General features: G+C 36.0%; 2 protein-coding genes across 2 annotated transcripts; both read left to right on the top strand.

The window, feature by feature from the left end:
• Window positions 1-1150: 1150 nt before the first annotated feature.
• Window positions 1151-5970, top strand: LOC106709986. The gene is made up of 3 exons (XM_045679452.1): window positions 1151-1744; window positions 2309-4603; window positions 5959-5970. Exons 1-3 carry the CDS (start codon window positions 1151-1153, stop codon window positions 5968-5970), a joined length of 2901 nt encoding a protein of 966 aa, XP_045535408.1.
• LOC106711701 (saccharopine dehydrogenase-like oxidoreductase) lies at window positions 5570-15622 on the top strand. Its single transcript, XM_014504080.2, has 9 exons — window positions 5570-5719; window positions 6302-6470; window positions 10976-11163; window positions 11516-11645; window positions 13269-13383; window positions 13515-13601; window positions 13856-14234; window positions 14861-14955; window positions 15526-15622. The coding sequence occupies exons 2-9, from the start codon at window positions 6302-6304 to the stop codon at window positions 15620-15622; spliced, it is 1260 nt and encodes a 419-aa protein (XP_014359566.2). The 5' UTR covers window positions 5570-5719.
• Window positions 15623-17641: the final 2019 nt, after the last annotated feature.

The raw sequence follows: 17641 nt of genomic DNA, 5'->3' as shown, positions 1-17641 counted from the left end.
TATTTTACTTTCTTGTATTTTTTTTTTACATTTTATACACCGGAAAAATTATAAATAGTGTACATTTTGTATTGTAAATATTTAAAAGAGTTTACTTTGTTCAATTATTTATATTCATGGCTAATCCTAACTGAGTTAAAATCTTACTATTAGATGTATGTCTGGATGGATGAATGGTTGTCTGAAGGTATTCTCCATAACCACTCAACGGATCTCGCTTATTAGATGTAGAACATAATCTGGAAGAACACATAGGCTACTAATAAAATTTACTGTAATTCCACGTGGAAAGAGTTGAGGGCGACAGCTAGTTCTTAATAAATAATTTTTTATTCCTCCCTTACTCTACAGATCGACTTTCGAAACATAAAGGTCTTAAAGTCGATATAAAATTGAACAACACCATCACTTTATTTTTTGCGTGTTGCAACTGCTTAATTACTTCCCGTCATCCAGTGTTGCCAATTTAGCGGATTTTGTGTTAAATTTGGCAGATTTTTGGTCAGGATATATAGCATATTTTTCGTCGTTTAGCAAATAGAATTTTTTAGCATATCAATTAGATACCTTTAAACGAAATTGGTACAGATTTAGGCGTATTCAAGAGAACTCAAGATGAACATTATGCTTTTGAAAATAATTAAGTTCGACATTAATAACAACAAGTAGAGCAGAGACACTTATAATAGGGCACCTTTTACACTTTCTCAAAATTCAATAACATAAGCTTGTAACGTCGGTCATAAAATAATATTTATCTCTTTTGAGTTATATCAATTATAACTAAATAAAATTGTTTAACTTTTTTTAAAGTTTTGATTTCATATCTATAATATTAATGTCAATCGATTATAGTTACAATTTGAATTTTGTAAACGAACGAAAAGTCTTTTATACGTATAAACCAATAATGTAAATAATAATTCTGTAAAATGATTAACTCAAGCTCAAGTACAACAACTCACGGCTCTGCGTGCATATGTAATAATAATAATAATAAAACTCTATGGCAACGTTTGACACTGTCAAAACGAAAAATTTCTCCCAGTAAATTAAAATACAATTTAAATATTTAAACAATCAAAACTAACAATAGAAATGGAAAAGAAACAAACACAAAAGAAGCCAGATCACAAAATTCATAGATACAATGAGGAGAAATCCAAGAAGACAGTGTCGCGTTGCCGAATGTGAGCTCGCACGCCCAACAACTTCGCGGCCTGCTCTGGTCTGCGCCACGACGGGGGACTGGATACCTGTTGCTCCCCCAGCCCTGATGACATCCAGTGGCGCAGCCATCGTCGGGCCGCCTTTGCCGGCCACTTCGTCTACAACACCGATGAGGAGTGGCCGCCCACCACCGGCTCGCTTGGAATCCTCGGGGGTTACTCCCCCGCCTACGGCTCCCGCAACCGGTGGTGTAGTGCGCCGCATGAGATGGCATTTATTAAATGAAAGTGTCATGCGGGCCTACTTCGGGGCGACAGAGGGTGGAACCAACCTAACGGCGTATCGGCCTAAGATGCTGTCTTTGTTTCAGACCCTTCACCCAAGTGTGTCTGTGACTGCCCAACGTCTATCGGATCAAGTGCGGGTCATACAACGGCGTCACCTGTTAGATGACTCTGTACTTGAGCGACTCTGTCACGAAGCGCGACCCCTTCACAATGCAGCTGAAGTATGTAGTGTTGCACCTGTGGACCCCGTGGCTGCTGATGTGCTAACGGAACCACCAAGTGAAGAGGTTTGTGTTAGTGATCAGGATATTGAGCGTTTGAGGAGAACTTTGGAAGATGTGATTTTGAATTATAGATCCGTATCAATCAGTGACCGTCCTCGCTTACCACGATTGCCCATTAACAAGCGGAATATATGTATTGTAAATGCTGTAGACCGCTTGTTATCTCCGTATGTGGATTCTAGTCTAGATTTATGCGATACCCATTCAATTCTCTATTGTGGGGCACTGACTGCATGTCGGGTGGCTGGAGTGGGGATTATAAATCCCAATTCAGGTTCTCGTCGTGGAGAAGCTCGCCCCGTATGGCAGTGCAGAATTGAACGGCGCATAAATGTAGCTAGAAGGCTCATAGCGAAGCTTCTTTGTTTTCGGGCGGGTAATAACCGCCCAAAGGTTATGCGTTTCGTGACTCAGGCGTTTGCTGGGACTGGTATCACGTCCAATGAATATCTGTCAAGAGTCATGGAACGCATAGACTTCTGGAAACAAAAAGTGTTCGCATGGGCTAATCGCCTAAGAAGGTATAAAGAAAGATCTGAGAGATTTATTCAAAATCGCATATTCCAGAGAGATCAGAGGTGTATTTACCGTAACTGGGAGCAACCACAAAGCCAGGGACTTGATTTACAGCGACCAGATGCTACTGTGACTACTGCGTTTTGGAGCGGTATCTGGTCGGTGCCAATCGAGCACACTGAAGGCGAGTGGTTGAATGTTGTCAGACGCTCGTGTGAAGCGGTTACCGAAATGGGACCTGTAGTTATTACAGGTTCTGACATAAGTGCTGCAGTTCGTTCTGTTCCTAATTGGAAAAGTCCGGGCCCGGACGGACTGCAGAACTTTTGGCTAAAATGGTTCCGTAGTTCGCATGAGCGCCTAGCAGCTCAATTTCAATTGGCAATAGAATTGGGCACGCTTCCAGATTTCATGACATCAGGTATAACACATCTGATCTATAAATCTGGATGTTCTACGGACCCTAAGAATTACAGACCAATAACATGCTTGCCTACCATCTACAAGCTCCTTACATCCATTCTGAGAATCAAAATTGAAGCACATATTTGTACAAATAACGTTTTGTCAGCAACTCAGAATGGATGTAAGGTTGGGTCCCGTGGTACCAATGATTGCCTCCTCATTGATATGGCTATTTGCCAACAGGTTAGGCGAAGTAAAAAGAACATTTCTATGGCCTGGATTGACTACAAGAAGGCTTATGATTCGGTGCCCCATGGATGGTTAAGTAAAGTGCTGGAAGTATATAAAATACATCCTACACTTCGCACTTTCCTTAACTCATGCATGGGACAGTGGACCACAAGCTTTTCCAATCCAGGGCAGGGAAACCTTTCTACTTCCTCTAGCCGGATTGGAATCCGGCGTGGCATCTTTCAAGGTGATAGTCTGAGTCCATTGTGGTTTTGCTTGGCTCTGAACCCTTTAAGCACACTGCTAAAGAGTTCAGAGCTAGGTTACCGTCTACGTAGAGGGGGCGAGATCATATCACACCTTTTGTACATGGATGACCTCAAGTTGTACGCATCGAAGAAGTCTGACTTAATGACTTTGCTTAAAATTACCGACGATTTTAGCAGAGCCATTGGTATGACGTTTGGTGTGGACAAATGTGCGGTCATAAATGTACAAAAGGGGAAGGTTGTAGCTTCTGAGAATCTACAGCTTACTCAGGATGTGGCTCTCGTTTCCCTCTCGGAGAATGAAAGCTACAAATATCTCGGTATGTCGGAAGCATTAGGTATTAATGACAAAGGTATGAAACAACTGGTGAAAGAACGGTTCTTTTGCCGCCTGAAAAAAGTTCTAAAAAGTCTTTTATCGGGTGGGAACAAGTGCCGTGCTTTTAACAGCTGGGTCATGCCAGTCTTAGCCTACTCTTTTGGCATACTGAGATGGTCGCAGACAGAACTGGATGCCTTGGATAGAAAAGTTCGTCGATTGCTTACAGCATACCGGATGCATCATCCACGTTCGTCTGTAATGAGGTTATACATCCCGCGGAAACATGGGGGTCGTGGCTATTTAAATGCCAAGACCCTGCATAACCGCGAGGTGCACAATCTTAGGGAATATTGCCTTAAGGTGAACGTGGGAATGTATCAAGATGTTGTAGCAATGGACAAAGGAGTCACGCCGCTTTCCTTGGCTACCACGAATTGGCGAAGGTTACCGGTACTAAGTGTCTCAGACCGCATTAGTGTATGGAAGAGCAAGGAGTTACACGGTAGGTTCCATCGCGCCTTAACAGGGCCTGATGTGGACCAATTATCCTCCGTGGCTTGGCTGCGCTTCAGCAACCTCTTTGGGGAAACTGAAGGTTTTGTCTTTGCAATCATGGACGAAGTCATCGTAACGAACAACTACCGAAAACATATTCTAAAGGATGGTACGATTGACATTTGTCGGGCATGTCGTCGTCCCGGTGAGTCTATTAGACATATCGTTTCCGGTTGTTCTCGACTTGCGGACGGTGCATACTTGCATAGACACAACCAAGTGGCCAAGATTATCCATCAGCAACTTGCCCTTAAATATGCTCTTGTGGATACTGAGGTACCTTATTACCAATACCAACCTTCTCCTGTTCTGGAAAATAGCTATATCACGCTCTACTGGGATCGATCTATTATTACAGATAGGACTATTACTGCCAATAGACCCGATATAGTAATAATAGACCGGTCTGAGGGTTGTGTAATGTTAGTCGATGTCACTATTCCACATGACGAGAATCTCGTGAAAGCTGAAAAAGAAAAATTACTAAAATACTTAGACTTGGCTCACGAGATTACCGCCATGTGGCGTATGAAATCGACTACCATTATTCCGATAGTCGTATCGGTGAATGGACTGATAGCGAAGAGCTTCGACCAACATCTTAAGAAGCTCTCGCTAAACAGTTGGATTAAGGGCCTGATACAAAAGGCAGTTATTTTAGAAACCGCACGCATAGTTAGGAGGTTCCTGTCTCTGTAGCCCTCACCACTGGTTGTTTGAGTAATGGGATTCCGCAGCCGGTGGTATACTATTTTTTATATAATATATTTTGTTAATTTTTTTTTTATAAAATGTATTATATAAATAATAAGATAATAAATGAATAAGGAATAATAATAATAAGCCTTTTTATTTCCATATTTACAATTGCATTTTGTTAGTATTGTTAGTTTTAAACTTATTTTAGTTATTAGTATTGTTAGTCTGGTATATTCAAATATGGATCCCACTTTGGGTAAAGGCCTCTTCCATCTTCTTCCAGCCTGTTCTGTTTTTGCTGAGAGTGAACCAATCTTTCCCTGTTACTTCGGTTATATCATCAGCCCACCGTTTTATTGGTCTACCAACTTTCCTTTTCCCTACTGGCCCTTTCCATCTTGTAGCTTCTAAAGTCCATCTGTTGTCAGTCATTCGTGATATATGACCAGCCCATTGCCATTTTAATTTTAGCGCTTGCAAACATAAGGAAGATACACAAAATTTCAAGTGAAAACATCAGACAAAAAAAAAAAAACCAAGCTAACTGATGCATTAATGCAAGCGTGCATATGTATTAATTGATAATTGTTGTCGGCTCAATTGTACAGAACTACAAAGATTATTTTTTACAAGGGGAATATTTGAACATCTATTACTCCTGGGGGTTATATTTCAAGGTAAATAGATGAACTAACCCTAATAGTCCTACGTGAATCAACTCTGTACCTGTATTTTTTGTAATGTTTTTGATTAAATAGCATATTTTTGCATTTTTAACAGTTTTTTCTTTTGGCACACTTTGTAGTAGCCGAGGTGGTAACACTACTTTCAATTGCTGTCATTCTAGTATTTAAAGTGCGAGTGATTTCAACGCTGGCTTTACTTTACCCGCAATTTTTCGATTTTGTTGCAATTTAGTGATCGTTATTTAACATTTTAACTGCTTTAAAACGGGTTAATCAATCATCGAATTACTGAAAGGTAAGATTTTAACGAATTAATAATTATTTTATGAATTGAAAAACACTAATTTAACGTGAACTTAGTAATTCTCGTGGAACGCCGGTAATATTGTGTTTAATATGTGCAAATAATTAATTTTCCCTATTTTCTAGCCCGTATATGTATTTACAATATTAAATAATGGTAAAATAAAAATTAAAAATTAGGAATATTACTATTCTAATTTCGTAATTGATACGTTGAAAATTTTATTTTAGGTTATTAAATAGAAAACTAATTAGTTCCGAGTAAAAAAATATTTACGACATTTTGTAGTTCTTTGCATTTTACTTACATTTTATTTTTAACTTTGGGTTTTTAATGTATTTTACATTAAAAATATTTCTTAGACATAAAAATCATTGTTTATATTAAACTTTAAATGTAAATTTATAAATTTTAATGTAAGGAATTTAACTGTATTTTCTTTTCGTCTATTAAATGTAAAGAATGTTACAGATCACACAAAAATAACTATAAAAAAAATGTAAAAAGGTTTTAATTGTTTTACCTAGAATCCTTTTGTCATTGTACTTATGTTTGATTGATTTGTATTTCTAGATGTCCCGTTTAGATCTGGTGATATTTGGGGCTACAGGGTTCACTGGCAAATATGCTGTGATGGAATGTGCTAGAATTGCCAAGAAGGAGCCCGGCCTCACCTGGGGTATTGCAGGACGGTCACAATCAAAGCTGAATTCTGTACTTGAGGAAGCATCTAAAAAGACCGGTAGGTATAATAATAAGTTTTTTATTATAAAATTATTTCATTATGATAAGTAATAAGTTATTATGATCTATGTTTTTTTTAAAAATGAATTTTAAAGTAAGAAATGTGAGAACTGGTCTAAAATATCTACAAGATTAAAAAAAGTCAATGAAACATCAATTGATTTTTTAAAGTTGGAACGTCATTGTTTCGTTTTAATATAAAATACAATAAATAGAACATAATCAGTTTTTTTACATGTTTGGATTTCAAAATTTTTGCACATTAATTCAGATGTTTTTATCCGACTGACAAGAACGTAATGTTTTTGCGCTTATTTAAATTTTTTGTAACCTTAATGAAAAAGACGGTAATATTTTGCGCGAGTATAAAATACGTATGAATATATTAATAAAATTTGGCTAATTTATGTCAGAAGGACCCCCAAGCGTCTAAAACTATTCCGTACCAAGACCGAAATACACCTGAAATAAGCCGTATTTAATTAGTGTAATATATTATCTCACTAAAGTTAAAATAAATTATCGTTAGTTAAGTTTGTTTTTTATTACCGTTTTTACGGGGACGAAGTTGCAGGCGATAGCTAGTTAAGGATAAAACATAATATCCTACTAGCTGTTTCCTGCAACTTTGTTCGCGTGGAGTTTAAAAGTCCAAAATAATCTATTACCCTTTATTTGGACCTTATCAGGATAATTTTGAAGAAACACAAAAACGGTAAATTTTTTGTTGTGAGGAATTTTTATTTCAACTTTATTTTTACATCTGTTAAAGGAATAAATCTCTTCATACAAATTTGTACCTATATTTTAGACCTTTAGGGGATGAATTTCTTTAAAATCTTTTATAATGCTCAAGTGAGCATTATAAAAGATTTTAAAGACTTACTAAGATACTCTGTACGTACTTACGTAGGTACAGAGTATCCCATATAAAATTTTAAATTTCTAAGTTTTGAAAATATTTCCATTTAGTTAATTTATCCCTCCTTTGTACACCTTTGAAGTATGCATTTAAAAAAAAGCCGATAGATGTAATTACACTGATTATTTGTACTGAAAAGTGTTTATATTAATTTTCAAGTAATTCTGCCGAATTAATAACATTGCTCAATATAAATTATGAATCCTCATTGTTGACTTTATCAGTAGATAAGTTTCGTATCTTTTCTTAGTGCTTAGTACATAGTTACAGAAACCTATGTGCAAAATTTCAAGTCTCTAGACTCAGTAATTTTGGCTGTATGTTGATATATCAAACAGTTTACTCTTTTATATATTAAAGATAAAAAATCAGATTTATTTGGACTGCGTGCTATTTATATTACATAATGTTATACCAATATCACGAATATAGGTAATAAATACGTCGTGATGTGTCGAGTCATACCTAAAATTGATTAGTTTCAAGGTGACCGGATACTATATGCCCGAACATGCGACCAAATAATATAGTACTTAATTGACCGAAACAAACATTATTATTTGACATTAATAGGGTTTTTTGGTGAGCTGGATTGGTCGATGTGATCCATAATATAACACGCAAAATACTCGTTAAAAGTAAATTTTCAGTACCATAAACATTATGTGATAATAGTGTTGCTTTTTAACATTTGGTGTTTCCTTTCGTCATTGACAATTCCTGAGTAGTAGGAATGTTTTAACTATTAGAAATTGCTGGGTAAAATCTTCTTTCTTCTTAAATATAAATCGTGTCACAATGTTAGTTACAATACTCCTTCGAAACGGCTTGATCAATCCTTAAGAAATTTTATATGCATACAGTAAGTCTGAGAATAGGCTACTACTTAAAATAGGGATCTATTTTTCAACCTCTTATATAGTTTTTTTAACTCCTAGCTGGTTTCATATATTTTTATATAAAACTGTCATAAATAAACGTACCTCAACCGGCTCCTAGAAACATCGATGTTTGTTACATCAAATCTGCTGTGTCATCCTGGTGAAGCGTTGATTTCTTATTACTTAGATATATAGGAAATACATCGTGATAATGTTAGTCTGGTGACGTCATTATTTGTTTATTTTTATTTTTAAAATGACTGCAAGGTTCTACGTACTTTGAATACTAAACGTGAATAAGAAATTTCTTATAAAAATTAAGTACTCGGAGATCATTTTAAATACGTTAATTTTCAAGGTTTTAATTTTAATTCATACAATGTAGATTTTTTTTTGGAAATGGCGTCAGCCTTGAATTTAATATATGTTTCCATTGTTAAAGAAAAATTGCGTACGAGAACGTAAATTTTAACCACATATTTACTTCACTACTTTATTTAATTAACTTTAGTCAAGAGACAAAAAAATATTCGTAAAGACACTCATATCATCCATAATACGCAAGTACACTGGTAGACAAACTTTATGGCGGCTCGCAATATCGTACTAATCAACTATCTGCAAAGACACGCTCGCAGCTAACCACGAGCTGCGAAAAAGTATGAATCTTATTATACACAATGATTATCATTTTCGAGTTTTGTGTACCTGCGATGTTTAATTTCAATGTTCAAGTTCAAGAATAATCTGTTGACCTTCAGGCACCGTCTTTGAGCGTAACGTAGCGTAGAGGTGACAGATGATATCACATTTTTTTTACAGAAACATTCCTAATCTAAAACTAACGGACACAAATTTTAATAATGCTTATCTTATTTTCTTTTAATATTGAACGTAAAACTATTTTTAAAAATGTCTAAGGAAACCTACCCTAAGCTAGGAGTTTAGACCAGTGATCCCCAAACTATTTTGCCTACTTTTAAGATCAATTATTATTATTATTTTTCATTCTGACTTAGGTCAATAGAAGACAGAGTGAGAATTAGCAATGCTTTAAGTTCGGTTTCGACCCCTTTGGGAATCCGTGGTTTAGACCTTAGCCAACAACGCCAGTCCAGGGAGTGTTGGTTGACTTAATATGGCGTTATTTGGAAGCATTTCCGCGTTTCGTATGATGAGTGTGGTGCTAAAATTCTAGTCCTAATTTTAGTTCCCTTCCCACCATTTTCTTATAAAGAAAGGGAATGATATTAGTAATGTTTAGATAAAAAAAATCTTTAAATTTCCTCACCGCTATGTGCAGGTTGCATCACGATTTTAATGATAAAAAAATATTAACAAACATGTTAGTAGGTGATTATTTTTTTGTAACTTTATAACAGACATTGTATCAATTAATCTAAAGTCAAGAATGATAAATAATTATGTCGTTGTAGTACACTAGGTACAAATTACAAGCAAAGGTCACGGTACTTTATAACAATCATTAACAAAATGTAAATTATACGACTATAGTAGTTCAGAAAATACTTTTGCACAACTTCGTGTATAAATACCAAAAGTAAGAAATTGCTTAGAATATTTGCTTTTCCCTTATCATTTATTAGCATTATTTTATGAATTTTTAATATTATGTAATTCTCTGTAAATACAATTGTAAACTGTTGTAATTTAAAAATAAAATTAATAGTAATTTGAAGAAATAAAATAGTCACGAATAAAGTGAAATACATTTACATATGTAAATACATGCCCGAGGTGCGAGTAATGTAATGATAGTTTTTGTTGTAGTTATACATTACAAAGGTAGAGTTATTTTCTGTTATCAGTGTTGATAGGTTGACCGCTTTAGGTTATCAACAACAGGTAACATTAGAGTAGTCACATTCATTAAATGTGAAAACCCAACTATAACTTGTCTTATTTTTCTGTTGAGTTTTTTCACATTAATTTAGAATTGTAACATAATACATATAAGGTGGTAAATGAACAAGCAATTTCTTTCTTCGATTAATATTTCAATCGTAGTCGCATCTGCTTATACATAGAAAGTACACATGGTCATCGTGCGGAACAATGACCGATATATTTATACAAGAAAGTTAATTAAACGATTACACTAGGAACGATTTTTCGTTTGACTCTACATTCGTTTAGTTTAATCTCGTATAAGTGCCTATTTCCATCTGAGTGCTTGTACATGTCAATCTCGAGGGCGCGACCGTCATTAGCTATGTTGCTATGTTGCATCCGCGCCTACACCAGCGCTTATGTGGACGCTTTCATTCAACGTCATATGTTTAAAATTTTACCAGCACGCCCGCGCCTGCGTCCTCGGGTTGGTGTGTACAAGCACTTACTGTTGTCTGCGCGCGCTTTAATGGACGCGCTATTGTATGTAGAACACTAAACTCCATAAAAATGTTTTTTTTTTTTTTATTATCAAAAGGTAGAAAATGAGCAAACGGCCACCTGAATTCGCCGAAATAGCAAAGCGACCGCTGCCCATAGACATTTAGAATTGCAGATGCGTTGCCTACCTTCAATAACCGGAGAAGGGGATGCACAGAAAGAGCATGTTTCCCCTTCCAACACATCCCCTCTTCCGCCAAATCCGCTTCTCCTTCGTATCCTTTCCCTGAAATAGACATTGCTGCCCTGCTTGCCGAGGTGTTATTAATATTTGGAGTGTATTATCAGGCGAGGAGCTGTCATCAATCCCGGTGCTGATAGCGGATGTTGGTGACGAGGAGTCGTTGTTTTCGATGTGTCAGCGTGCGAAGGTGCTGGTCAACTGCTGCGGCCCGTATCGGCTGTACGGCGAGCCTGTAGTGGCGGCTGCGGTGCGGGCGAAGACACACTATGTCGATATCAGCGGGGAACCACAGGTATTTTTTTGAATAAGGGTGCAAACGAGCAACTTTATCAAAAGGTGGAAAATGAGGAAACGGCCACCTGAATTCCGCCGAAATAGAGAAGCGACCATTGCCCATAGACATCCGCAATTGCAGATGCTTTGCCTACCTTTAATCTACGTAAAAGGAGACGCACGGAAAGAAGATATTTTCCCTTCTTATGCGTCCCCTCTTCCGCTAAATCCACTTTCTTTTCCCATCCTTACCTAATAAGAAAAGGGTGGGAAGGGAAAGAATTATAATTAGATATCCTGATAAGCTGTAGCTATATTGTATTAGAAATCTACACTAAGGTTATCCCTTAGTGATAAACTGTTATTGTCAGTTCATAGAGACGATACAGCTGAGGTATGACTCGCCTGCGCGCGAGGCGGGCGTGTACATCATCAGCGCGTGCGGCTTCGACAGCATCCCCAACGACCTCGGCGTGGTCTTCCTCGAGCAGAACTTTGAAGGTCACCATTTAATTCAACTTGTTTCATATTTGCATTACCACTTTTTGCCAATGGTTACTTTTTTAGGAATTTAGAAGATATTTGTTGTTCACAGAAGTACAAAAATTGCCAGACATTGTACAGGCTGTTGCAAAAATGTGATTGAATTTTGGTTTGATATTTGTGTTTTCGAGGCTCTGTTAATTTTGTAACAATCCTTTGTTCTACCAAAAGTTGTAGTTTGACAAATAAAACCTATAGCTTTAAACTAAAACTTAACTAGATATTTAAACGAATGTTAAATAATTTATAACTTTGAAGTTAACAACTTTAAATATAGGAATATCATGGGTGATACTCCGTTGTACACATCTTTTCCGAACATCCTGTATGAGTAAATAAATAAACATAATCGTTTTGAATAGCTAATAGTAGGAAATGAATAAAATTTAACTTTTTTTCTTTAAACGGAATCGCTATTAATATTAATTAAATTAACTTAGTCGTCCAGTAATTCTGGTAATTATTTAGCAATCTATAATGTTTTTTTGTGAGGACACCAATTAACTAGATTAGTCTAATGTTAAACTAGATTAGTAAAACGTACATATGACTAGTTTCGAGCCCATCGAGGGCCTTCATCAGGGTGAGTGGGACTCGCATTAGTTCGCGGACGCGGCCCATCGCTCACTAGTCGGTGCCGACACCGGACAAATGTACCTGAGTGTTTTTGCCGTTTTTTTTTTATATCAGTTAATGATAATGTCTCGCGAAAGTTACAATAGTCTAATGTTTTTAACATTAATTATGTGTAAGTCGAGAAAGTGTATTGACCTACATATTTGTACGTGTGAGTATCGTTCACATATCAAGTTGTAACTTACTATTGTTCACGATGTTTCAAAATGCATTCTATCTTTTCATCTATTTTCTAAGACACTTAGCGGCTCTGATGCTGCAAAGTATCACTTTTTTTCATAGGGCACTGCTTTATGCGTACTCCGTGCCTCGGAGCAGACACGGTAGTTATGTGAGAATCTCTCCCCGACTGGGAGCATACCCACTGAACCCCTCTGTTCCCTCAAGGCCATTATGTAGGGCGCCACGGGATCACGTTAGTTTGTACCCGCGACGCCCCTAAAGGGACGCTGCCCCCTTAGGCGCTCCTCAAAGACAACACCGTGCAGTGCAGGTTCGGGATCCCCGCCCTCTCCCGCTGGTGCCGCCTAGGGTTTATATAGCTCCACCTGTCCGCGGTCCCAGTGGTCTGCAAAGTACCACTCTGCATTTGCATTATTATTATTTATTTACACTTATGCTATGTACAGTATGATCTTATTTAACATTGGATTCTTAAACTGATATGTTTGTAAGAGCTCTGCACATTATCTGTAGTTGGGAAGTTTACAATATTAATCATATTATGAAATGCAATACATTGATAGGAATAAGGTCACCAAGAGATAATGTCTGACGTCATATATACACGAACTGAGAACTTTATTTCTTCCGTTTAAACGAAAAGGAAAAACAAATGAGATGAGGAAAATCAACATTTAACTTATGGTTGTTTAATAAAAAAATCAGTTGCCGCTTCTATGTTCAGTTATTTCATATCCTTTTAAAAGTAAGTGCTTCTGTCAGGTACTTTGAACTCTGTGGAGTCGTACATAACCACGCGAGTGGCAGACGAGCAGAGGGCACTGGCTCGCCAGCACGGTGTCATACATCGCGGCACTTGGGAGTCTGTAGTATACGGGTAACTAATCTAGTTAATTTAATATACGTAATAACTTGGATCTCCTGAAAAAAAGACCCTAAATCTTGAATCTTACATATTGGAACATCCTGTAAATATTTCATTGGCAAATAAATGTTTTGTGTTTTCAGCGTAACTCACCGCAACGAGCTGCCCGCCTTGCGCAACAAGTTGTACCCCGCCAGACTGCCCGCCTTCAACCCCACACTAGGGAAACGGTACTGCCCTACTACCCTCCACTCCCCACACAAAAACATATCTGATAAACAATCATACTCATTCTAACTCTCAATCTAGAAAAAAATATTGACACCAAAAAAAAAAACAATTTAAAAAAAAAAATTGTAATCGTGGAATATTTTTCTTCGGTAATTAATAAATTTCCTGACTTTAAACATTCATATAAAAACATATTGTTATGTTAGTTTTTACAGAGACAGCGAAAAAAAGTATAATTGACTTCACCCAACAGGTCGATACACAAGAAGTGGGGAGGCTGGTGCATCCCCTTCCCTGGAGCTGACTCCTCCATAGTGTACAGGACACAGCGGGAACTGTACGCGAAGACAAACAAGCGACCTGTTCAGTTCCGTGTGTACTTCCAGTTCCCTGACTTCCTCACCCTGGTCGGTGTGCTCTTTGTGGGGTTTGTCCTGGTGGTGTTCAGTTTGACGAAGGTCACCAGGAACTGGTTGATACAGCATCCGAAGTTTTTCTCTTTCGGTACTGTGACAGATGATGTGAAGGAGGAGGTGATGGATAATACGCACTTCCAAATATTGTTGTATGGAGAGGGTTGGGAGAAAGACACAGATGAAACTAAGCCAACTAATAAAAAGATGGTCGCTAAGGTAAGTTTTTTTTTAATTAGTTTTTTTTTATATATAGCCTATGTATTCTTTCAGACTATGTTCTATATCTGTGCCAAATTTCGTTAAGATCTGTTGAGCCATTCTAGAGATACCTTCATACAAACATCCATCCATCCATCTACAGATCAAACCTTCGTATTTATAATATTAGTAATATATAATAAGATTATTTGTACTAATTTTTTTCTATAATTAATGTTCTTTTTTCTGTCAAAATCACATTAAATTTTGTTTTGTATTCAGTTCCAATACAAATCTGAAATATTTTTATAATAAACAAACAACATACTTTATAATTCTAAAATTCAGCTACTCTTGTATTTTCACTTTATCTCACAAATTTACATAAAATAACTGAAAAAGAAAAACAGCGTAATGTCCGCCGTGTATTTTGACATCATTTGACATCACATTATCTATTTAATTTAGGCAATGAATTGAAATTAAATATTAATCCAAGAATCTCTGTTTTACTTTTTAGTCGTTGTTAATTAAAATTACACAACGCATCTGTTATTTCAGATGTCTATGGACAGTGGTCACTTCGCTATTTTGGCGAATTTAGATGTTCTATTATAATTATCGTGAGGTTTCTTGTGTGTCAGGTGTCGGGAACGAACCCTGGGTACGGCGCTACTGTGGTGGCATTGCTGCAATCCGCACTCACAGTGCTGCAACACACAGACAAAATGCCCCCTCCGTATGTATATCTGTATACCACATTTTGCCCTTTGTTCATTATCAGTACAGTCCAACCTGGATAAGTGAGAGTCCGGTCTCCACTGACGACTTCCAGAAGCGAGGAATTTGGATTAAATACACTTTTATAATCTCAGGTTTCTGAGACCGAAATCTCCTTTTAAAACATATTATTATATCTGAGTTATAAAGAGAATCTTCAATTAAAAACGTACCTGCATTTCTGATAACAAAAAAAACCTTTTTACGTTAACTAGAAATCAAATAATAAAATGAGCAGTATTTTTAAAATGTCTAAAATCAATAAATTTGAGAAAAGGTCTATATTTCTTTACAAGGATATAAAGATTTAAGTTTAAGAAACTCACAGTAAGCGTGATAAATATCGCGGTCTGATTCTCACTTATCCTGGTTCGATTATATATCCTTTATTCAATGAATAGTAAACTCTTGTACATTTTATTTTCCTAAATCGAAGTTTTCTATAAAATGGATTCTGAAATGAATAAATGGTTTGTTAATTTAGTAAATGTTTGTTGTGTTATGTGTTGTGTTGTGTTGTGTTGTGTAGCGGCGGCGTGTTGACAACTGGCGTCGCCTTCAGAAATACTGACCTCATACAGCGACTGCATCACAACGGACTTACCTTTGAAATTGTACAGAAATAAACCTTATAATTTATATATATTCTAAGTGTAAAATACTGAAATATAATTAAATAATTTGGTTTCAAATTTACAATAATTGAAAATTTTTATTATCTATTAGTTAAAGATTAAAGAGTTACAATTTCATTTTTTACACCACTCAATATTTGTAATAATCTTCGTATCGTCGTCGACTTTGTATTAAAATTTGTACAGCGCCATCTATTGGACGTAAATAACATCAAAAATCTTATACTAATTTTTTGATGATACGAAGAAGATTGTCATTAATATTTGTGCTTGGCCCAAAAAAATCTTTACTATATTGTTTATTTTTAAATAAAAGTTTTAAATGTTGTACCTCTGAATATGTTGTGTTTAAGTTTTGTTGTTATATATCAATAAAATAATATCATTAAATACGGTGTCTTTATTTATAAAACTACTTTTATATATAAAAAAATATCGAAATGTACAAGAATGTACAAAATTTAGAAAAAGCGCCATCTAGTTCATGAAGTAGAATGTTAAGTCATCACTTACTAATTGTTTACTAGATGGCGTTGATTGATTAAATCATTAGTAAGATTTACAATCACAGTTTATAAAACCTTAAAATACTGTGACCGAAACCACGTGAGATAAGGCACGGGAGATGATGAATGATCTTTGGTACATATCTTTTGTTCTAATGACATTTACAATAATTGAAATAAAACCATTTGATCCTTTTTAATAATGTTATTTCGATTAACTTAAATAAAGAACCTCTGTATATTTTGATATAAACTAAGTGACCAGTGGGTACCTGTGGCTTTTCTTACTGCTGAGTCAATATAATTATAAAATAAATAAAAAAAGAATCTTTAATGCATACTAAAATTACTACAGCATCAGTATCACCTTGGCTCCTCAACTAAGTTCACTTGGATTTAAAGAGCCAATGACTTCCCTTTTTATTACATCATACAAAATATACAATGAGTATGAATGAATTTAAAGTCATTAATTAATCGAAAAAAAAACAAACAGAATATGTTTGTATGTATGCTCAGGTCCGCGTGTGTGTGTATTTATGTTTTTTTTTGTTGTTAATAATTGTATTTTTGTTTTAATTTTAATTTTAAAATACTGTTATAGAAATAAAGTAAAATATATAATGTTGGCAACATTTACAATGAACATTGAATGTTGTCTAATTTATGATAAGAGATGTCACTAGCCAAGACAAAGTATGATTTTTATAAAATTGCGCTGAGAGGCTGAAATTGTAGACAAGCGCGAGTGTTCAAGGTTTCGAGGCTGTTTTGGCGTAGGAAGGTAATATTTTGAAATTGTTCATTCGTTAGCTCATGTACGTCCCCACGAAGAGACCCGAAGTCTACCCTAAGTTAAGGAGTGACTAGGCCTTCCTCGACCAAGCTGATCCAGTGCGTGTTTGTTGATTGGTATGGTTGTTGAGTTCCATCGGTTTTTTGGCTACTTAATATTTTTTATATTAAAATATGGCTAAAGAGGAAGTGGCTACTTGAATTCTGATACTGAAACAGCGAAGCGGACGCTGTCCATGCGGATGTCTATCCGCAATTGCAGATGTTACCTACGATCGACAGAGGAGGAGACGCACCGAACAAGAATATTTCCTATGCGTCCCATTCTCCATTAAATCCACTCCCCTTCCCATCCTTTTCTTATCAAGACAGCGGGAAAGGAATAAGGACACTCATCAGACGAAACGCCAATTACTTCCACTTGACGCCTGTCATCTGAGTGGTCGTGGTATTTCACCGGGCGAGCCGACACATTCGTGCAACTGATATTGTTCCTGGCAACGTGAAAGGGAAGGTGAAGATGATCTCACTATTCATTGTTAATATGCTCATACAGACATATTCCTGCTGTATCGTATAATTCCATGACTTATTCAAGCAATTGAATAAAACCACCATTGAAAATAGATATAATTAATTTATTGAATAAGTAAAGTTCCTAGCGATATAAAATGTACACTACACACATTTTCTTATCACGCCAAGCTAT

This window comes from Papilio machaon, chromosome 9 (genome assembly GCF_912999745.1).
Source record: "Papilio machaon chromosome 9, ilPapMach1.1, whole genome shotgun sequence".
NCBI classification, from domain to species: Eukaryota; Metazoa; Arthropoda; class Insecta; order Lepidoptera; family Papilionidae; genus Papilio; species Papilio machaon.
Note: the sequence above shows the minus strand (reverse complement) of the source record. Positions and strands in the feature narration are given on the sequence as shown.

Bases quoted from the DNA above. Each gene is read 5' to 3' on its own strand.
- LOC106709986 (XM_045679452.1), top strand. From the start codon at position 1,151: ATGAGGAGAAATCCAAGAAGACAGTGTCGCGTTGCCGAATGTGAGCTC. The intron at 1,745-2,308 runs GTTTGTGTTAGT...CGCATATTCCAG, and splicing joins CGGAACCACCAAGTGAAGAG to AGAGATCAGAGGTGTATTTA.
- LOC106711701 (XM_014504080.2), top strand. From the start codon at position 6,302: ATGTCCCGTTTAGATCTGGTGATATTTGGGGCTACAGGGTTCACTGGC. The intron at 14,235-14,860 runs GTAAGTTTTTTT...CTTGTGTGTCAG, and splicing joins ATAAAAAGATGGTCGCTAAG to GTGTCGGGAACGAACCCTGG. The intron at 14,956-15,525 runs GTATGTATATCT...TGTGTTGTGTAG, and splicing joins ACAGACAAAATGCCCCCTCC to CGGCGGCGTGTTGACAACTG.